At 26.5% G+C, this 23,381-nt stretch overlaps 3 protein-coding genes and 2 long non-coding RNA genes across 8 annotated transcripts; 2 read left to right on the forward strand and 3 right to left on the reverse strand.

Annotated features, from left to right (window-relative positions):
• Positions 1-54: 54 nt before the first annotated feature.
• On the reverse strand, positions 55-17,706 carry Snu (ABC-type transporter snustorr). 2 transcript variants are annotated; one of them, XM_074247776.1, is made up of 14 exons: positions 17,489-17,706; positions 6,534-6,776; positions 6,072-6,386; positions 5,550-5,657; positions 5,019-5,112; positions 4,737-4,904; positions 4,529-4,663; positions 3,766-3,908; positions 3,491-3,698; positions 3,236-3,413; positions 2,053-2,239; positions 1,694-1,959; positions 1,468-1,554; positions 55-743 (listed from the first exon to the last, which is right to left on the reverse strand). In XM_074247776.1, exons 1-14 carry the CDS (start codon positions 17,560-17,562, stop codon positions 529-531), a joined length of 2,421 nt encoding a protein of 806 aa, XP_074103877.1. In that variant the 5' UTR covers positions 17,563-17,706; the 3' UTR covers positions 55-528. The 2 variants fall into 2 exon arrangements, with proteins under 2 accessions (XP_074103877.1, XP_074103878.1); XM_074247777.1 differs by lacking the exon at positions 17,489-17,706 and adding an exon at positions 11,210-11,620 and having other exon boundaries at positions 65-743.
• LOC141530597 (uncharacterized) lies at positions 8,275-19,893 on the forward strand. Of its 3 annotated transcripts, none has more exons than XR_012479768.1 (11): positions 8,275-8,867; positions 9,015-9,211; positions 9,416-9,451; positions 10,738-10,954; positions 13,550-13,774; positions 15,894-16,213; positions 16,342-16,772; positions 17,890-18,518; positions 18,586-18,747; positions 18,808-18,983; positions 19,753-19,893. It is a non-coding gene; the product is annotated as an uncharacterized LOC141530597 (long non-coding RNA). The 3 variants fall into 3 exon arrangements; XR_012479767.1 differs by having other exon boundaries at positions 16,345-16,772; XR_012479769.1 differs by having other exon boundaries at positions 16,008-16,213; positions 16,345-16,772.
• Positions 18,542-21,719, reverse strand: LOC141530591 (putative inactive allantoicase). Its single transcript, XM_074247784.1, has 8 exons — positions 21,590-21,719; positions 21,410-21,476; positions 20,877-20,939; positions 20,584-20,800; positions 20,424-20,512; positions 19,765-20,136; positions 18,793-18,972; positions 18,542-18,703 (listed from the first exon to the last, which is right to left on the reverse strand). Exons 2-8 carry the CDS (start codon positions 21,461-21,463, stop codon positions 18,557-18,559), a joined length of 1,122 nt encoding a protein of 373 aa, XP_074103885.1. The 5' UTR covers positions 21,464-21,476; positions 21,590-21,719; the 3' UTR covers positions 18,542-18,556.
• On the forward strand, positions 19,898-22,131 carry LOC141530598 (uncharacterized). The gene is made up of 5 exons (XR_012479770.1): positions 19,898-20,037; positions 20,407-20,525; positions 20,593-20,767; positions 21,600-21,911; positions 21,998-22,131. It is a non-coding gene; the product is annotated as an uncharacterized LOC141530598 (long non-coding RNA).
• Positions 21,921-23,325, reverse strand: LOC141530594 (copper homeostasis protein cutC homolog). The gene is made up of 2 exons (XM_074247790.1): positions 22,776-23,325; positions 21,921-22,665 (listed from the first exon to the last, which is right to left on the reverse strand). The coding sequence occupies exon 2, from the start codon at positions 22,662-22,664 to the stop codon at positions 21,957-21,959; it is 708 nt and encodes a 235-aa protein (XP_074103891.1). The 5' UTR covers position 22,665; positions 22,776-23,325; the 3' UTR covers positions 21,921-21,956.
• Between the last annotated feature and the right edge of the window lie 56 nt (positions 23,326-23,381).

Below are 23,381 nucleotides of genomic sequence, written 5' to 3' on the forward strand. Positions count from 1 at the left end.
ATACATATTAAAATTATAATTAATTTTACTATTAACTACTGACAAAAAAAATATTTATATAATAAAAATAATAATAATAATAATAATTAATGAGCAACATGCAATTGTTCACTTTAACAATTAAAATTTTTTTGTAAATTATTATTTATACAAATGTCTGCAGAAAATACATTCATGCTAGCAATAGAATCATACACTGATTAAATAATTATCCACATCTGTATTTACAAATACCATAAATAATTCTTAGCTAAAAATTTTTTTCAGATGTTAAATAATTTTCCATAATATCTTATATCTATTAAAATAAACGCTATTATACAAGATAAAAATATATATGGAGTAAACATTAATATCAGCGCAAGATGTCGTGGATACTGCTTTGATACAACAATTTTAAAATATCCTAAACATTTTTATAAATTCAATTATCTATGATAAAAATTACATTGACATCTTGTCAATGTAAAATTAATTAATCTACAATATTATTCAAACTAAAAATTATTTTATGAGAGATTTAAGAGCCTAACCACGTTTAAACTTTAGGACCAGCATACTGATGGTTAAAAATATGGCAATCCATATCACCGTCGAAATAAAGCCATTGTAAACATCTGGCTCTGTTATCGCCCATCCTCTTGTCAACATTGATCTTAGCGACGTCGTTGCCATGGTCAATGGCAAACCGTGAGATATATATCGTAATACTGTTGGCATTCCTTCAACTGGCCAAATAACACCTGAAGAAACAGAATGTTTAATTAAACTGGAAATTATTAAATAAACAGCCGATTTAAATAATGGACCTGTCAGTGTCCAATTGAATTTTCAGAGTACAGCAGACATTTGATAATTTTTTTTTATTTTTATTATAAATAAATTGTTAAAAAAAAATTTTTTTTAATTTTTAGCTGTGGAACTTTTTTTTATACTAATTTAAAAAATTGACAAATGTCTATTAAATTTAGTATTATCATAGACTGAGAGAAAAAAATTATTTAAAAAAAAATTGGACATTTTTTTTCAAAATAAATTAATTTGTTTAAAATTTTTTAAATAATTTTATTTCTTAGCTGAAAAAATAAAAGTTTTCTCACAGTAATATTTATTATTAAAATACATAATTAAGAAATGGCCTTGTATCTTATAAACTAATGATATTTTTAAAGATATAAGCTCTCCCCAACATTACACTCATCGAGACCTTTCAATTGAGTACCCACATCAATTTTTCATATATTTATATATTTTATATATATATGTATATATGAAAAATATATAAAAATGCATGTGGGTACTTAAATGAAAGCTCTTGATGAGTGTAACATCGGGATGAGCTTGTATCTTTAAAAACGTCAATAATTAAAAAAGTACAGTGCAATTTAACAATAATCATTATTTAATTGATTATTTCAGAGTAATAAAAATAAATAAATAAAAAAAATGTATTATCAATTAACTTACCACTGAGCAAAAGTGTCGGATAAAAGCTACCTAACGCCAATTGAATGGCATTTCTTTCAAGTTCGCAAATAGCCGATATAACGAATCCTAAAAAGTAATTCATCAATCTATTAATAGCATGATCATTATCATGTATATTAAATATAACTTAATAGCAGCAAATAACGAAGATTTAATAAACTTCTAAGAATAGCATAAAAGATTTCTTTCACAGAGTTAATCTTACCGAAACACATGCCACAGAGACCTTGAAGAATAGTTAGTATGATTACCCAACCAATGTCGCCATTACACTCGACTCCGAAGACAAGAATCATAAATATGAGCACGAGCGCTGTCTGGCCACACATTACAACGAATTGTGTAACAACATGAGAAAAGAGAATTTCTCCAGGCGTCACTCCTGCGACCCAGCTTCTATCCAGCAAGCCTTCCAGCCGCTCGATTATCAGTGACGAGGATGTCAAAGCGACCGCCAAGAAAAATACAATTCTAAAAAAACAGCCAAGATAAATTAAATAACACCGTCTCATTAATGTCTCTTGCTCAAGATCTCGGAGTAATAAATATTTATCAAAGTCTTACGTGAGAATTACGCCAGGAGCGACGAAATCGGTGAAACTCGGGTCGTTACTTCCGTAGATCGGGTCTGAAAATTGTATCGGGACGTCAGCTAGCTTCTCGTTGTAGTCACACTCTCTCAGCATCGACTTGGCGAAGTCTCTATAGGTGTATTGCAGATTTCGTGCCAGCATCAGCCCAATTTGTTGATCTAAGATTAAATATTCAATTATTATATTACTCTTTATAATTTAATATTAATTTTGTGATTATTGTTTGTAAGATGCAATTTGGCTTGTTTCAGTCATATTTCATTTTTTATTTTTATTATTTATTTATTTTATTTATTTATTTATTTATTTGAAAAGAAACACCCTCGGCAATTTACAACAATAGATTATTTTGTAATGTGTAGAAAATGTAGTTAATATTTATATAGATTAAATAACATCTGCAAAGAGAAGATAGATTTAAAAGATTTAAGAGATTTGACAGAAGAGAAAAACATAAAAAAAGAAAAAAAAATCTTTAATAATTAATAATTGATAATTTATGATTTATAATCACGATTTTTACACCTGGAATGTTATTTTAGAATATTATAATTCATGATATTTCGGTTACCTTCTCCGTGACATTTTTTTTATCATTCATTTATTTAATTATAATTTCTCCAGTCCACAAATAAATCTTTTCAAACCTATCTTCTATTTTTCCTCGTTTTGTTAAATTAAAACTTTAATTTAATCTAACATGTTTGCATTTTTATTTATAATTTTATTTAACTGTAATTCAATTATTTACTATAATTAATTTAACAATTTTATATAAAAAATTATTTTATAATACGCCAATAATTAATTAAGTATTTATATTTATTATTTCTTCCTCGTCCGTGATTTTAATTTCTATCCAAATATGAATTGATAGATATATTTTTATTTTAAAAATTGTTATTTAATAAAATTGACTAAAATAATTTTCTAATTTTTATTTTTGTTACAAAATCTAAAATAATTTAAATAATAGTTTTTCGATTTTTAATATAAAATTTTTAAATTAATTATAAAAAAATTTACTTCTAATTAATTATAATAAAAATAAAAAATAAAAAATAAAATGTGACTAAAACTGGCCAAATTAAATCTTATTTTAAATAACTCTCTATTTCTTCATAAAGCTATAATTTTTAATTATTTTATCTTACTTGACATATCAAGCCAAACGCGAATTTCACTTTGATCCAGTGTTTCGTCATCCGCTGTTTGCCCAAGACTCATTCGCGCTATAAGCGCTTCCGTAAAGTTCTCTGTAAAGTACAAAGTTCCCCAGGCGTTTCCTAATCTTACAGCTTCTATAGCTTCTTCTGGATACTCGTAATACTCCTTTTAAAAATAATTTTCATGATTAATATTTTAAAATAATAATAGTCATTAATATTAGCTAATTAAAGACCAAGTACCTTTATGATGGTCCCGTTGGAAAGAAAATCTAAATACCGGCAACTTAATTTACCCTCCAGACATCCAGATTCTATTTCACAGGTTTGGTTCTCCCAATCCATCTCGTGGTTTACTATTGCTAATGTGAGATCAGTTGGATCTCGCCCGATGGCAAGACAAAATAATATTACCTGCATCACCGGCAATGCGAAGATAAACAGCATCACCCTTTAAAAATTCAAAATTTAATTATTTATTTTGTCTAAATTTTTCGAGGATTTTTTTTAAAACTTACCCGACATTTCTCCACATTCGAAGGAAATTTTTTTGGAGCAGCGCTCTCATTTTTCCTCTAGTTGTAAAATTAAAACTCATTGGTCTACGTTTTGAACCCTTTACTGGGTTGCTTTTTACTCCTGGCAATGGTTTTCCATTAAGCTAAAAATTATTAATTAGTAAAGTTTATTTCTTGGTAAAATAATTAGTTTGATTCAAAAATATCATTTTGAAAAATTTTAAATCAAGTCAAAAAATTCTTTAGCTACATAGAAAAAAATATTCATGACTTTTAAAAATTTCTTCAATGCTTAAAAATCATTTTTGTCTTGTAAAAAATTTTTTTTGTGCAAGAAATTATTTTTTTTTTTGCAATAAAAAACAAATTAAAAAATTTTTCTAATTAATGTTATTTAATTTTATACATTATTTTTTATGTGTATTACTGATAGACGTAAGTTGATAAATAAATAAATCAAATTTCTTTTTATTTGTAATAAATAAAAATTTTAAAAATTTTTTAAATGATTAAACTCTTAAAAATCAACTACCGACTCAATCTAATTAATCAATGGCTATCTTGTACTTAAAAACTAAATTTGTCTATTTATAATTACTATTTATTTATTTATTATTAACCCTGTAAATGGCTCTGGCTGTTGGGTTTGATTATCAATAAATAATAAATAAATAAATAAATAAATAAAATGATAATATTGATGAAATAATTTTTTTTTTAATCAAATAAATTTTTCCATAAATAAAAAAAAAAATATATTTACATCATAATGACTGCCAACGCCATTAGTAGTATCATGAATAAGAACTTCTTTACTTTGATGAAAATTCAAGCCTACCACTCCAGACTCTTCAGTGACATAAACTGGTTCGTCTTTTTTACCCCAGTTTAAGGAAGCCTGCAATAAATAAATAAATTTCCATGAATTAAAATGAATAAAAATCTTCTAGTTTAAATTGCGAAAAAATTACCATGCTAATATTATTAGAGATGTTTAATTCGGTGGTAGGTTGAGTGGTTTGACCTTGTTTCCTTGATAATTTGAGAAAAACATCTTCCAGAGATGCACAATTATACATTGTCAACAAAGCTCTTGGTGATTCTTCGGCCAATAGTCTTCCGCTTCGCATCAGACCAATCTGTGTGTTAGAAAAAAATTTTATTACTTCCAGACTAACAAAAAGAGACTTGGCAATATAAGACGTAACACCTTTTCTATTAAAGTAAGTAAATAAAAAATGAAATGTATTTACCGTGTGGGCTTGCCTTGCTTCCTCAATATAGTGCGTTGTAATGATGACTGTTTTGTTTCCATCTTTAGTGATTTGCACCAAATGATTCCAAATACTGCAGACAATTTAATTTTCTTATGAGTTAAATATAATTGAAAAAAAAAAAAAAAAAAAAAAAAAAAAAAAAAAAAAAAAAAGTAAAATTAAATTAAATCTTTGATTTGTAAAATCTTAGCTTTAAAAATTTATATAAATAAAATTTATTTAAAATAAAACAGTGGCAATATTTTTCTTATAAATTCTTTTTTTTTTTTTTTTTTTTTTTTTTCCAGACGACTCGCGAATGAAGACGATTTCCTTGCACTTTAACTTGTTCACAAGCCTTGTAACTCGGTGCAAAAAAATCCATCGATGTCTCTGCTAAGTATGACGCAAACCGAGTCAATCTTTTTTCATTTATCAGTTTTTGTTGAGTGGAAACGTAAATAGAAGCGCAAATGTCACAAAAACTACAGGCGATATTGAAATAATGTATTCTTCTAAGATACATACCTTTGTCTCAAGAGAGGATCGACACCGACGGTTGGTTCATCTAGGATCAACAGTTCAGGATCATGCATAAGTGCCACGGCGAAGGAGACTCGCCTCTGCTGCCCGCCGCTATTAGCATAATTAATTCGGTAAAAAAATAAGTTAGCATTCTTGATCAGTTTTTTTTTTTTTTAACAAATTTGATTTTTAAAAAAATTGCATTTTTTTTTTTTTTTAATAATTAAATATCTGCTTAATTAATTTTTATAAAAATTGTATTTTTAATCACTTTAAATTTCTTCATATTAATTTTATTTTATAATTTTTTTTAATAATTAAATATCTATTAAATTATTTCTTACAAAAATTGCATTTTAAATTTCTTCAAATCAATTTTATTTTCTAATATTTTTTCACAATAATTTATTTTTTAATTAATTAAATATCTGCTAAATAATTTTTTATAAAAATTATTAATTTATTTATTTAATAAAAATGACTAATTTAAATATTTTTCAAAAAATAAATAATTTTAGGATTTACCTGAGATTTTTGACAAGCCGGTTCTGTGAGGGCAAGTCAAGAAACTGAAGAAGAAACCTCAATCTCTCGACAATTTCATTAGTATCCATGCCGAAGATCCACCCGAAGTACATCATAGTTTCTCGAATAGAAAATTCGCCATACAAAGCAATTTCCTGGGGCATATATCCGACCTGTTTTCCGGGAACCCCGGAGCCCCTGGTCCCGGGTTTGCCCCCGAGGACGAATATTTCTCCCGAATTGAGTCGTCTTCTTCCTACAATGCAGGACAGCAAGGTAGTCTTCCCACAGCCACTGGCTCCCAGAAGGCCGTAGCTAAATAATTAAAATTTTTTTGTTTTTTAGCGAGTCAACCTTGGGTCTTACGAAACAGTTTTGCATACTACAAAGTCCAATGTCTTTATCACAGCCATTAATTACTATAATTATCGTCTATAAATAAAGAAGAATTAAAAAACTCACATTGATCCTTTGGCGACTGTCATGCTCAAGTTCTGGAGAACAGGATTTGGATTTTTGCTGCTGCCGTAAGTTTTGAAGGCATGTCTCACGCTGACGGCCTGCTGGCGGTTCCAGGCGGGATTGTTTAATCCTGGAGCTGAGAGCACCACCCCCGGTGCTACCACGTTGCTGTCCATGGTTGATTCAGAGTTTAGAATCGTTTCTATTGATGGGTTGGTGTAACCACCTCCTGGCGTGCCCTCTCTATCAAAGAAGAATAAATAAAATTAATAAATTCCTATAAAAAAGGATTTATTATCTATTATCTCAGCAGATAAGTATAAAATAAAAATTAGAAAGCTTATTAATCAAAAACACGACAATAGAAAGCAAATTGATATTGCTTCCATAAAATAGACTTAATAAATTCCGCAATTTACTCGATAAATATTAATGGAGGGTTAAAAAAAACATTAAATGGTATTTATCCACGCAGGCTATTGAATAACAGTCTTCGGCAACACTTGGAAACATAAATTACTGGCGACGTAATCATTTCTTCTATCAAAGCCCGAGTAAACTATTATTCTCATTAATAGTATGATATTTTTTATTTATAATATTAAATATTTACATTTATAATTGATTAGATTTAAATTTTTTTTTTTTAAATCACTGGATAAGATTGTGTAATTTTTATCTTTGATTTAAATCTATGTCATAGTATATTAGAAAGATTTGAATTAATTTTTATTAAGAAAAAATTTTTTGTTGAACTAATCTCGCTTTTTATAATTATATTTTAATAGAAAGTATTTAAATATTTTAAATTTAATTTTTAAAATGACAAACATTTAAATTAATCAAATTAATTAAAAAAAATTTTTTTTTTTCATAATTATAATTTAGTAAAAAGTATTTAAATTTTTAAAATGAAATTGATTTAAAGTTATGAAATTTGTTTTGCTCATTATTTTTTAAAAGAAACTCTCATTTTTATTTAATTATTAAATTACATCTTTGTAAAACTTTTAAATAAATTAAAATATAATTTTACAAAAAGTAAAATTCAGTTCCGCTAATTGCAGCGGTTGATTGCCGTGCATTAATCTCATAGAATAAAAGTAAGAAGAAATGGTGCGATATAAGAACATAAAAGATTACCGGGTCTTAGTAATTAGCTCTTAAAACAATGAAAGAAGAAATATATTTTCGCGTGTAATTACATTATACTTTTCCGGTTATTGCACTGCGTACGATCCAGTAGTCGTTTATTAGCTTCAAGTCGTAAGGATTTGTTTAGTACGCAGCCATTCGTATACTCATAGCCTAGATTGTACGGTTATTGAAAGAAGTCAACGCGGTGCGACTTATTCGACGACTATACAATTACGTAAGAGTATACGACTTTCTTTTTGCTGACGCTTGCCAGTTTCATCGTTGGGCAACTATATTTCTGTACCGCTCACATATAAAGATTATTAAATAGTAAAAAATATATATAATAAAACTCTACAATAAAATAAAATAAAAAAATTTATGCTTCCAAGTGTTTATTGTACTGAAAATTTTGCTTGAACAATTTTAAATTATAATTAATTTTTTTTTATTTTTAAATTAATTAATATTATTAAATAATTAAATTATTTTATTTTAATAATAATTATTTAATTTATTATTATTATTGATGTATTTTTAATAATAATAATAATAATAATAATAATAATAATAATAAAACAAATTTAATAATTAAAAATTAAAAATCAATTATTAAATAAACTAGAAATTTGAATAGCGCGCTATGCGCGCGCTTTAATTTTGACCAATAAGGAATCAGGTCCCATTTTTTTACGAGTTTCGACTATTGACTAACTTCACACTCTCATGTATTTTTTTGTAGGGATTACACAAAAAATCATGCACCGTGGATAAATAAATTGTTTAATTAATATTAATTTATTTATCATTTTATTTATTTAATTAAAAATTAAAAAAATTTAATTAAAACCTAATCATGTAAAGGCTGTTATTAATTGTTGTAAGCTAAGCTTTAGAAGCAAAATAAATAAATAAATAATTATTTATTTATTTTTTATTTAATAGAGAAAATAAATAAAATATTTATCGTGATTATTTTTTTGAATTATTGCAGGTCTGTAATGAACGCCAAGTTTGCAAATGGAATTATGATATTTCATCGAATCGCTTACAATTCAAAAAAATTATGATGAAGCTAAGCTACTTGCTCTACACAGATGGAAGGTGATAAATAAAAAATAAAATGAATTAAACAATTCAAGGTCACTCTAAAAAAAAAACTCGAAAGAAAGTTCAAGAGATCGAGGCTGATCTCAGGTGAAATTTATATAATTTTTATTTGATAATTTATATATTTCTTCATTCGATCCTGAGTATCGAGATTAGACATTAGCATGCTCATCATATTCCTGGATTAAAAAATCCATAAATTATAATAAACTTAAATTCCATTATCTGTTGTAGACTCATCTCAGCATGACTGCACCGAGGATATTATACTGAAGTACGGTAGCTCATGCAAATCCATTTAAATTATATATACAGTTGGGTAGAGTGATCTTAATGCAGAAATTTTTTTATTATAACACACAATATATCGCATAAAATAATAACGCTTGGCTAGGGATTTGCACAACGATAACATTCAACCAATATGCAGTGTATGTACTTCATACGTGTCAAACCTACCGAATAATACTTTGTATTCTATAACGAAATTCCTATTAGTTACCTATATATATATATATATATATATATATATATATATATATATATATATATATATATATATTTAAATGTCCTCATGAGGATTGCGTAAGTATTTAAACAAATTTGTCATCCGAAAATGATGATTTTTGTTTCAGGTTTTATTTATTTGCAAGGGAGAGAGTGAGACCTTGGTAATTTTTAATTTTTAATTTTTTAACTGAAGAATATATTTTTCATGTTATTTAATTACTATTACAGCTAATTACACTCTTTGATAGCTAACTTAATTGTTTATATAAAAAATATTAAATGGCCTTGAAGGTTTTTTTTTTTAAATCCTGCGTGCGGGAATTTTTTGTCCGCAAAATGAAATTTTCTGACACGTGTTACCTTGAATTTAGTGACTTGTAGTAATTTTATTTAATAAGAAATAATTGTTTGTTATTATTGCAAGTGTCGTTAGTATTAATTGTAATTAATGGTGATTATTATTTTAATATCCGTATACATTATCGATAATCAAAGAAGACAACACGGATAAAAATCTCAATCTGGTAAAGTTGAGTTAAACAAACGGAAATAGAATTAATAAAGTTAGAATTCCCGCGTGGGCATTTAAATTTTGTGGTTTTAGAAAGTGACTGATTAGTCATTTCGATTAAAACGCAACTTCTTTATATTATTCATCGTTTTATCGATTGTTGGATAATAAATAATAACAACTCTACAATTATCAAAGAAATAAATAAAAAAATAATATATCATTAATTTTAATTGTAATGATGATAAAAAAAAAAAAATTATTATTTTTCTATTGTTATTCTCAATTTTGTTTTTCTTTTCTCTTGCTCTCTCTAAATTGACCGTGAATTAGCTTTACGTGGTTCAACTTTTTATTTTAAATTGAAGCGATAAGTAGAACGCCAGCTCGAGACAATTTAAAAGTTTGTCAAACTTTTATGCGCTTACTTTTGTATTGTTTGTTATATTTTTTATATTATTTCTTTATTAAAGAATTCTTCTTTAACAAGTACTTTAATAAATTTATTTATAAAGTTTATTAATAATATTAATAATTAAGAAAATTAAATTATAAATTAATAATTGATCAAAAAATTTAATTTTTTACAATGGTGCTCCAAAACACAAAAAAAAATGAATTTTAAATACTAATATCATAATTTTTACTATTTCTTCTCAAATAAATTATTTTAAAAATCAATTTCTTCAAATTTACATTAAATATCTTCTTTAAAAGCATAATTCCAAATTTTACAATTCGCAACGCCCTCTACTACCTAATGCGAATCTAAAAAATCAAAGTTATCAGTCACAAGACAATTTTTCAATTAATTTTTTTGTTATAAAATTCTTAAACTGATTAAATAAATTCAAAATTAATTTACATTGCAATATTTTAATAATTAAAATATTCTTCTATCATAGCAAATTAATAAAAACAATTTTATATTTTCAGGAAAAGAAGTAACTACTGACAAAATATCCCAAGAACTTTGCTTCACAATACTTTTCGAGGACTCCAAAAACACCAAGTACAAACTCAAGATAATTACCGCTAGAGAACCTAATAGTTAGCTGAATTTTTGATCCTAAGTATCCAAGGAAGGTATTAAATATCTATTAATTGCTGACTAATGATTAGATATTCAATAGAAGTGTCTAATGCGTGTAAGGTAATATACATATAATTGACATATACATATTTAAACAGTCAAGTGTCTGCCTAGACATGAAAAAAAAAAATCTATCCCAATCCTTACAATGTAAGATTTGGTGTTTGTGATAGTTTGATTGAAACACGTGACTGAAGGCCAACAAATCAACTTAATAAAATTTCATAGTTGATTTGTCTCAACTTTCTATAGCCCGTAACTCTTACAAATACAGACAAGATAAATAGATAAAAGGCTAACTAAAAAATTACTTACTTTCAAAGTCCAATAATTGTAATTTCACTTTTTAAAAATATTATCCCGTAATTTTATTAGAAAAAACTCCAATTTTTTGGAATATTCTTCAGGATTTGGACTTGTAAAAGGCCTTCATTCGTCACCATAAGCATCAATCACATAAAAATACTAAAACAACTTAAATTATGTCAATACAATTATTAATTATTAATTATCGTTATTTGAGAGTCGAAACTTGGCTCGAGCGCTAATGAGTTTACACACGTGAGGATTCATATGCACTGTCAGGTTTTCGTGCATGAGGACACCCGATTAATTATGACAGAAATGCAAGTTGTTTTCAATGTAAATTATTATTTTATCTCAACACGACTTTCGAGTCCTGCCACAAGACTGATCAACCTGTAAATCGTTTACAAGAGTCGACCGCCTGACTGTACTGAGGCCCCTGTTCAAAGTCACCTCCTCCACTTTCCCATTATGTTTCTTGTATTCCCCCACTCATTCTTTATTTTTCTACCTGGGATCCCTTATATTATGCTTACATACGTATTCTTGTTTATTAACGAATATTACTCACGCTCTGCCGAGTCCTCCAAAATAAATTAATTTCGTCATTTTTTTATCACTTCTTTTGACCATCAAACTTTTACAATTCACAAATTCTTTCAACTTTTCTTCTTTTCTTACTCGTTTCATTGATTATTTTTATGACCTACTATTTATCCGTGTCATAAGTAAATATATCTAGTCCTACAGTTATAGCGAAGGTTACTATCTTAAAGTCATTGTACTCAGCTCTGGTTTTATTTTTAGTTTTGATAAGAAATATTTTATGAGAAGAAAACTATCTAGTTGTTTTAATTTTATGAAAATCTAGTTAGCCGACATTTAAAAAGTTTTAGAATTTTTTTTTTTAATTTGATTTGTTAAAAACTTGGAAAAGTGTAAGTGCAATTTTTTTAATTTATTTTTTTTGTTCTAATTTAATTAATTAAAAAATTTTAAATGTCGGCTAACTTTAGTATTATGTTTTTATGAAAAGTTAGCCGACTTTCGAATATATTTTAGAATTTTTTTTTTCTTAAAAAAATTATTACAAAAAAAAAATAAAATAAAAATTTTATATTTTAATTAAATTAATTTTTTATAAAGTAAAAATTTTTAAAATTTATGCAAAAAATTAAAAATTAAAAAATTAACGCTCCAAAAAAAAGAATAAAATCTTAAAAAGTATATTTTCTTTTTAAATAATTAAAATCAATAAAATAAAACTGATTGGTCAGTTAATCGGATATTTAACGAAAAGCCACAGCTATCCGAGTAATAAAATATCTATAAAGTATAACGGTGTTTCCTTGGTAGCGAGCTTCCCAAATATTTGACCTCTTTAATCGAACTGAGGCATCCCCATCATGATCTTCAATCCATTGCAGAAACAATCCTACAAATTACATACATATATATTTTATTTATTATTATTAATTATAATTACTATTATAAATAATAAATTTTCCACTGACTATTAGACGTACTGACGTGCTCGAGGTATAATTAAGTGTGTCAACGTAGTACCCTCCAGATCGATGAATAAAAGATAAAAAATTGATCGTATATATAAAAATAGCAAGGTATTACTATTAAGGTTGTTATTACTCGGAATAGCGAAGGAGATAATCAGAAGTTGGATTAAGAGTTATTAAGATAAAGTAGTATTTGTATTTGATTTACTATTATTTACTACTGTAACTAGTATGTTGACTTACGGCTGTCAGTAGTAAGTGTCTTCGCTGTAAACTTATAAAAATTGCAGCTGAGCTGTCACTTTCACTATATTGTTGTATAATACGTGTAAGGCTGTACCCGATTGTAAATGATGTAATAAGAAGATCGATTAAATAACAGATTGGTTAACGCACCATACCACAGATTGTAAAAGAATCTATTATACATTCTTGCCTCAAAATTAACAGCCTTGAAGATATTCATTACGTCTATTACCATTACTTATTTTATAGTTCATCATATCACTCTTATATGTGATATGATATGTGAAAAAGTACATACCAGGTATATCGCAATTAACATCGACTTATTGCATTCTCTATTTAATTATAATCAATCATAAATTTTCCCAATCGATAAAGTACCTCCTTGTTGCGGCTAAAGGTTTTTATCACCGACCTTTGAGTCGTTTACTTTATTTTATATATTCTCTTTTTGCCGTATTTTATTGTTGTTATTTTATTTTATGTTAACATAAACTGATACTTTAATTTAAGTGTTTAGTCAGCTTAAAAAAAAAAAAAAAAAAAAAAAAAAAAACGTATTAATAAAATCGATTTTTGTTTGTTACAGTAAAAAAAAAAAAAACAATCAAGGAAGTTATTAATTTTTTACTCTGATAAAGTCCAACGGTGAAAAATTTAGAGTACTTTTATTGGACAAAAAATGTCCAAGTGGATTAACAATTATTGACACTCTGAAAAAAAATTATTGAACCAAGAAAATAATTTTTTAGAATTTTTTTTTATTGAAAAAATGATTTTAAAAAATTTTTAATTGCAAGGAAGTTTAAAAACTGTAAGTGCAATTTTTTTAAAATAGTTTTTTGTTATTATTTAATTTATTTATTTATTTATTTATTTATTTATTTATTTAGTAAATTTAGGGAAGAAAAGGAAGAAATAATTAGAAAAAAGTTCAAAATAATAATAATGAAAGGATTACTAAGTTTATATTAATAAGTCAAAAGTTATAATAAAATTTAATGATATTTAGCATAAATTATTAAAAAAAAAATTAAAAACGTCGGCTAACTTTAATGAAAATTAACTTAGCAGATAGTTGGTAATTTTAAGAATTTTTGTAACAAATAAATTATGGCAAAAAAAAATTTATAAAAAAATTGACATTTAGAAATTTTAAAAAACTACAAATGCAATTTATTAAAATAATTTTTTGGAGCAAATTTATTTGTTAAAAAAAATTGAAAAATTGCCAAGTGACAGCTTATTTATTCAAAATTATTAACTTGATTGAAAATAATTTTTTTTTTCTGTGCAGAAAAAAAAATAAATGTAATAAAATTAAAAAAGGATATTAAAATATAACAATACGCAATTAACATCTGATCTCCAACAGGAGCAAAGATTAATTTGCTGCGACGTAAACGTGAAAGCGGTCAATCCAGCTGGTTGTGTTACGTAAATATCTGTGGAAAAATCATTACGTCTGATGAACTTTGTTCGACATAATGATATGTTTTCCTTTTTTTTTTATATTTTTTTCATTCCTTTTATTTATTCAAATTCAACATATATTTTGAAATTATTCGCTTGCAATAATAAGTATATGCCTACACGTTGATTTGTCCTTAGATCGGTTTCGGCGACAGGTTTTCCTTCGATGTTCTTAATTTACTTCGCATTTAATGATTGTATCATGCCATTGCATGGCTTTAATAAACATGAAAAAAGAAAACACAAGTGTTAATTGTTTTAAAAAGACGTCTGTTTATTGAAGACGTGCTAATATTTAATACTTTATGTAAATATTGTATTTTAAAAATCATGTTTAAATATTGAGGGTAAATACCAACCATCGAAGAAAAGATTTCGCCATTTTTATATACGGATATATTCATATATTATTATAAACAATTATTATCACGGTGTTTAAGATTGCCACCGCACCGAGTAAGAGTTACGAATTATTAGCATTGTTGTTTTATTATACGGACGCACAAATGTATATTATATGATTATTTTATTGTTGTTATTATAATTATTATTATCCACTTTAGTATAATAATCTTATATAAATGTTGGACACGCAAAAATGTCACATTCTATATCCACTCGGTTAAACTTGAACTTTTTTCATTGCCAACTTAATTCAAATTATTAAAACTGTCAGAAGAAATAAAATATTTTTTATAGATTTCTTCTTTTAAAAAATTTTTATAAATTTCTTCTTTCTATTTTTTAAAATAATTTATTAATGATAATGAAAATTAAAGTAGCAGATATTTAATAATTTTTTTAATTTTTTAAGAAATAAATTAATGCAAAAAAAATTGGAAAAAAATAAATTGACATTTAGAAATTATGATAAATTAAAAATGCAATTTTTTAAAAATAATTTTTAGGGACAAATTTTTTTGTTAAATAAAATTAAAAAATAGTAAAGTAACAGCTAACTTAATAATACTATTCATTAATGTCAAAGTAATTTTAAAAATTTGTTTCAGAAGTGATGAAGAAATATAAATTTTTATATAATACTAAAGTTAGCTGATGTTTATAATTTTTTGGTTTTTTTTTTAAATAATTAAATTAGAACTAAAAAATATTTTTAAAAAATTTCACGCATTATTTTTTTATTTTTTTGTAATCATTTTTGAGTAAAAAAAAATTCTAAAAATTTTCTTTTGATGAAAAAATTATTACAAAAAAAATTAAAAAAAGATTTTCATTTATAGAATACTTGAAAAACTATAAGTGCAATTTTTAGTTCTAATTTAATAAATTAAAAAAAAAAAAAATTCTACATGTAAAATTTTTTCTTTTAATTTTTTTAAAAGTAATTTTTCAATAAAATAAATTATTAAAATTTAAAATGTCGGCAGACTTAATTTTCACAATTTTAATTGCAAAATGACTAACCTGAAGAAATAAATAAACTTTAATTTTAATATCAGATTTTATTTCATCTGAATCATCAGAAAATCCAAATACGAGATAAAATAAAAAAAAAACTGCATGAGACGTCAAAAATATGCAACTTGTAAGCTGATCACGTATCCTCCTTGCAGAATAGCTCTTGGAAAGGCCGGTGGTCATCTAGAATCATATTTCCCTCAAGAATAATACCAGCATTGCAGTAACTGACAATGCAATGTTTTTATTTGTATTAATATTAAACAATCGACCTTGAAGATTTAATACTGGCATAAAATTCGCCCACTTGACAGTATAATGACAAGCTTATGAATTTTATACCCAACCGGAAGCGAAAAAGGTAACAGACATTTTATTCTAAATGTCATTTTTTTTTCAACTAGATTTAACTTTTCAGAAAAAACAAGTTTTTGATTATGCTAATTAATGCCTATCCGATAAACATCGAAAATGTTTACTATTTTTCAGCAGTGCTGCCATCTACCGCTTGGGTGTCATAAATCCGCGGAAATATTTGCAAACTCTTCTACGACCAATAAAATGGCCGCAAGGATGCAACCGAAGAAACAAAGGCGATTTATTGCAGATTAATTCTCACTTTTTTTTCTACAAATTAAATTCAAAATTTCAAGTTTTTATTTTTGCGGAGCGAATTTACGGGAAACCCTATTTCGTGCGGGCACGACCTGATCATCAAGTCGTCCCGTTTACATTTGAAACTGGTTTCGCATTGGCTTAACGCCTTTCACACTGGTCTTGTGTGTAAATCCCGCACACACGCCAGTGACGCAGCCTCTGCAAATAAAATAATCGTATGACTTGGACTTTCACAAATATATATGTGATATCAAAAACCTGCCACTTAATAATAATACAACACCGAATTAAATGAGGCTGAAGTAAGCAGACACTTGAAAATTTTTAGATTTTTCTTTAAAAATAACCTAGACATAGAAAATTATTTATTAAAATCTCATTTATAATTTTTTCAGAGTTTCTAAAGATGAAATTTTTAAATAAAATTTTTTTACTATAATTTTTTTATAAAAAAAAATTATCAGATGTCTTTCAATTTTAATATCATCGAATTAAAAGTATTTCTTCACAACGTCATCTTCATCTGGATAACCATTTTCCATTTTATGACATTTAATTTAGCTGTCATTTGACAATTTTTTTATTTTATTTAATTAAAAAATCATTTTTAAAAAATTGCATTTTTTATTTTATAAAATTTCTACAAGTTCATTTTTTTAATAATTTTTTTTTTTGCTATAATTTATTTATTAAAGGAAATTTGAAAAGTTGTGAACTGACAGCTCCATTTTATTTGTTTTTTGACATTGCTGCCATCATTAACCGACAGAAAGTTCAAAAAATCATGATATTTAAATTAGCTGTCACTTGACCATTTTTTAATTTTATTTAACAAAAAAAAAAAAATTCGTTCCAAAAAATTATTTTTAAAAAATTGCATTTTTAATTTATTAAAATTTCTAAATGCCCATTTTTTTATGCAGCAATTTATTTATTAAATATCAGCTAAATTAATTTTCATAAAAAAATCAACCATTAATCTCTTTAATTAATTATTTTAAAAATATTAATTACTCACCTGGGTAATCCGCTGCTCCAGCTAAACATTTTTCTTATGCTTTCCGGTTGTGTGTCATCCTTAACGTTGGCCATTTTAATTCCAGAATTTTTAAAACCAACAATCTCAAATTTTCCTCAATTATATTTACTCAATAAAAAGTAAATAATCTTTTTACTTAATATTGACCAATCCAATATAAAATTATTATCATTTATTCAAAAAAAAACTTTCCTCTTTCCCAATTAAATTCAAACTCAGTCCATTAAAAAAACATTAATAACATACATTAATATTCAAAAACTCAACATACTGGTGATCACTTTCCGATTTTTTTTTCCATCAAATGAAAAGATCATTGAATACCTTAGAAATTTACAGTTATTTTATTTTATTATTTTTTTTTTTTTTTTTTTTTTCAGATATCAAATGGTCAGCAGCCAACCAAGGTATTTGAGCGGAGCTCAAAAATATGAGCAATGATACAAAGTACAAAATAAAAATAAAAACTACGAGCACACACGAACAAATATGAATATGAAGAAGCGTGTCAATAAAAATTGCCCAAGATATACAAAATATATCTTGGTACTTGGTATTGTCTGTGTATCACGTCGATGCTACCATACTGCAAGCAATTGCTGCTGTACACCCATTCGCGTTCGACTTGCACGCTTACTGTGTCTGATGTCTGTCGCTTTTTCATACGCTCACAATACTCACATAATTACACTTCACTCTCTCCTGTTCCACTCTCCAAAGTCTTGGAGAGGATGTACTTACTACTTATCAATATATTTGTATATATATATATACATTAAAAACCCAATACATGCATTTATTTATACATAAGTGCACATGTATTAAACGTTAATGCTAAATATTTCAATAAATTTTTATTCTTACAAATATTTCTCCGAGATAGTATCTCGTAACTTATAATAAGCTTGACTTGCCGATTCTCCAGCACATGTACGCTGTGAAATGTTAAATTATGCTTTCTATATTTAAATATTTTCAAAATTTCAAATTTAATCGGTTTATATAAAAGGTCAGTCGAAAAGATTGTCCAACATTTCGTTTTTTCGCTTAATTAACTTGGAAATTTTCATTTTCAGGATGCCCCCAGAATCTGAACCGCGAGATTCCGCCGTCTGGGTTGATGATTATCCGGATGTGGCTCACTGGCCCTGGCCATGTAATGTTTGTGTAAATGTGCAAGCGGTTCGGGCTCAGCTGAAAGAATATTTATATTTTTTTTAGAAGTTTCTTCGCCAGAGGTGAAATTTTACGTAAGATTTATTAAGAAGAAATTATGATAATACTTTTTGGGTTGGTAGGATGATCTTCCAATTCAGGATCTTGTTCGCAACATCTGGAGCCAATGTTCCCTCGACTTTGACGCTGTCAGGAAAGTTGCCTCTGAAATACGCTGTGTCAACCTCGATGGTGTCTACAGTTCCAACGTAACCGAGCCTGAATATCGCCCATTCACTTCCAGAAAACTGCAATTTATGTAAGGAATTCCATTTATAGTCGACGCATTTTCTATTAAGTCGGTTTTGTTATCTTGATTTTTGGATGGAATTTTTTTTAGATTTTTATCTTTATTTATAAATTATAAATTTTTTTATTAAATTATAAATAATAGTAATATTTTCATTTAGTTTCTAGAAATCGGTGAAGAATATATATCAAAATTTTTTTCAAGAATAATATTAATAATAATAATATTGATGAAAAAAAAAAGAATTGAAAATAATAAATTTTTAATATTTCTGAATATTTTCAATACTTTAAAATTTTTTCTACAAAGAATAAAAATTGGCAATTTTTTTTTTCTAACCAGAGAAAAAAAATTATTTATTACTTGAATGGAAAAATTCCATTTCTAAAAATCATAAAAATTATATAACAATTTATAAAAATAAATAAAGGCAAAAATCTAAAAATTAACATTAAAATTCTTTAAACTGCAAACAAAGAATCAATGGCCTTATTTTTAAATATTGCAACGCACTAAAAATATAATCAAAACATAATAACGAAATTTAAATTACAAATATTTAATAATACCTAAAAATTCTTTCGAATTTTATAAACATTAAATAATTGTTAATTGAGCGTAAAGTTTAAATAAACTGATTCGAATAAAAAAATGTTTTCAACATCTCGGATTGCGAAATTTAAAAATTAGGCCGTCGATTTTTCTTTAAAATTAAAAAAAAAAAAAAAAATCTTCTTGTTAAACTTATATTTATTTAAATATGAATGTATATTTTTAGATAAATTCGTACTTGGAGAATTCCGGAATCGTCTATCTGAATAATTGGTGGTCTGTCGAGCCGCCGCGCAGTTTCCCATCCGTCCTTCATACTCGAGGAATTTCCGGACTTTATCAAATTCCGCGGATGACCGTAGTGCGCATTGCTATACTCTTCGCAGACTCCTCCGTTCTGCTGAGCCACCAGATCAATTCGTTCCGCGAATTCTCTGGGCTTTTGCGGGATAATTAAACCATAGGCGCGAAGTCTCGCGATTCCTCCATCGGGAAAGAGATTCAGACGCAGGTGGGTCCATTGCTCTGTTGAGGTTGAATGGAAATTTTGTCGCCGGGTCGCTTCGTACCCTGGTTGCAGCTCTGTTTGCGGGACTATTGTCGTCCAATTCTAATTAAATTATATTTATTAACAAATATATTTTTATATAAGCTCATCCCGATGTTATACTCATCAAGAGCTTTTATTTGAGTACCCACATGCATTTTTGATATATTTTTTATATATACATATATATAATATATATAAATATATAAATATATGAAAAATTGATGTGGGTACTTGAATGAAAAGTCTCGATGAGTGTAACATCAGGATGAGCTTATATCTTTAAAAATGTCAATAAAACACAAAATTTTTTTTATTCTCTTAATAATATAGATTCTTCAGAAATTCACCTCAGACTTCAAGCGTGCTATTTGCATTCTGGCTTCCTTTGAAGCCGCAGTTCCCATCTGGCTGTTTCTTATCGGAAATGAAGAAATTTCTAATTTAAAATGGTATTATAATTAAATTAGTAATTTGTATTTTTAAATTAAATTTAATTATTTTGTTTACCATTTTCAGCCAATCGTGCAGCTTGGATAGAAAACCTCGGAGCGTGATTTCCTGTAAAGTATCCAGTGTCAACGTAAAAACCTTTGATAATAGACCGATGTCCTAATGCAATTATCGCCCAATCATGGCCAGCACTTCTTCTTCTTCGGGTTTCCCACCCGTCCATCCATTTTCCGAATTCCGTGTAAGCGTCTTCTTGCCATACTGGTTCTTCGTCCTTTTCGTAGAATTATTATTAGCATATTTTATTTTTATTTTTATTTTTATTTTTAATCTCTCAGGTGTGACATTACCTTTAAAAGATTTTCTGCTACAGCAAACCAATCATCTGTTGCGAAAATAATTTTACCACCATTCTGAATATAAATATAAATAATTAAAAATGTTTTTACGAAAAAATAACATTTTTAATTTAAATTTGACAATTTTTTTATTTTTCTTAAATAATAAACTAGGTCTAAAAAATTATTTTGAAAAAATTGCATTTAGAATTTTTTAGAGCTTCTTAAGATGAAATTTTTTAAATGAATTTTTTTTTCTATAATTTATTAGTTTAAAAATTTCTAAAAATCATCAAATTCTTAATTTTTGTATCATATTTAATGCTTAAAAAATTTTTTTAATTTTATTAAATTGTTATAAAAATAATTCATACATGTTATGTATTTTTTCAAATTTTTGCTTGACAAATATTTAATTATTTAAAAAAAAAAAAAAAAAAAAAAAAAAAACTTGTCATATATCTACAAAATTAAGCTCTACAAAAAGAACCCAAATATTATTCTAAAAATTATTTACTTAACTCGATTTCAATTTGTTTACTTACCGATTCAGAAATTAGCTCAGTCAGCTCTGAAAATTCGAATTTGTTTGCACTCATCGCAGTGTTAATACTGACAAAAAAAATTATAATTATAATCATATTTATAAATATCCTTAATAATAATTGATTAATAAAAAAAATTAAAGCATGCAATTTTAATCCAATAAATTAATAAAATTTTACTTTATTTCAGATTCTGGAATTTTCTTCTTTGAAAAAATAATTTCCAAGCTTAAAAAATTTAAATAAAAAAAAACTTCAAAAATAAATTGAAATAAATTCAATCAATAATAATAAATTGTGAGAAAATAACAGCTAGCAGCTTGGCGTAATACTAAGTCAATGAAGATAATTACCAGACGTTATAAGTAGCTTATCGCTAGACATATTTATACTTATCAAAACAAGCAAATAATTATAATCAAAAATAAAATTATAATAAAAATCAATATTAAATATTTACTCAAAACAAAGAGTCTAAAAATTGAGTTAAAACTGGATTCAGGTAATTTTTATTTTCATTGTTTATTAATCTTAAAAATCATACAAATTATTTAATAATATTAATCATTTGTTTAACTTTTTCTTCAGAAGTAATCATGACAAATGAAGCTGGTTTTTTTCCATCACGGGTGCTGTTTAAATAATCTGCCACGCGAATTTTGGCTGACGCGTGAAACTCTTTAGCACGCGTAGCGTCTTTAATCTGCAGAATATTATCAGGATTAATCCCACTTCCTGGCATAATAACAATGCGGTCACCAGCCACCTTAACAAGCTGAGTAATCATCTCCAAGCCTTCTGGAGCCGTGTTTTTCTGGCCAGAAGTGAGAACCCTGGAGAAGCCCAAGCTGATGATCTTCTCCAAAGCTACCAGCGGATTTTCCACCTCATCAAAAGCCCGGTGAAAAGTTACCGGCTTGGACTTGGCAGCTTTGATGACTTCCCTGCAGATATCTTCGTCGACGCTGAAGTCAGGATTCAGAGCCCCGAAGACGAACCCGTCGGCCCCGACGCTGTCCAGGATTTGCAGGTCGTATAACATTGCTTCTTTTTCTTCTTCAGTGTAGACAAAATTCCCGGACCTGATTCTTATCATTGCATGCACCGGGACTTTGGTAAAATTTTTTATAAATCTTATCAGTCCTGGAGTCGGTGTCAAGCCGTCTTCGGATAACGCAGAGCATGCTTCCAATCTGCTGGCGCCACCTTTTATCGCGTTTTTCGCCGACGTTATTGAGTCGATGCAAATTTCCATTCTTAAAATTTACAATAAAATTATTTTTATTATTTTTTCAATAATTATTTATTAAATAATTCACTGAGAAAACACAATTTATCTCTGATTATACTTCGGCAAGTGACATACCCAAGATAACTTTAGTGTTTATCACAAAACATGCGCAGTAACCAATTGATCGGCCTTTCACCCGAGTTACTAAGTACTAAAGACCTAACCGGACCGGGAAATTTCAACAGGTCTTTTTTATAAATATAAATATAAATACAAACATAAATCTTGTTTTTTACATATCATTCTAAATAATTATAATTATACATAACATACAATAATTCATCATGAAATGTTTATTGTTTTACAGCAAAGTCTTGTATTATATATCATTTAAAAATAATTATATGATAAGTCAAATGTTTAATGGCTCTTGATAAACAGCTTAAACAATAAAATTATACGGACGATATTTAATTGATATATAAGCATACTTTATTATTTATTATCTATAACTTTATAAGTGGCAATAATTGATATTCATGCTCTATCACCTATAAACCCATAAATTATCATTTATAATAATTATATTATTACAATTATTTTCGAGGCATTACTACAAATTGTAACTTACAATATTATTATTAATATTAATATTAATTACACTAAAATTGTATAAATCAGTAGTATTTTAAATTAATTAAAAATTAAACACTTATTGATTATTATTATCAATTATGATTA

Source organism: Cotesia typhae, unplaced genomic scaffold, assembly GCF_013202065.1.
Source record: "Cotesia typhae breed Kobodo isofemale line unplaced genomic scaffold, CoteBio_Ctyphae contig_5, whole genome shotgun sequence".
Taxonomy (NCBI): Eukaryota; Metazoa; Arthropoda; class Insecta; order Hymenoptera; family Braconidae; genus Cotesia; species Cotesia typhae.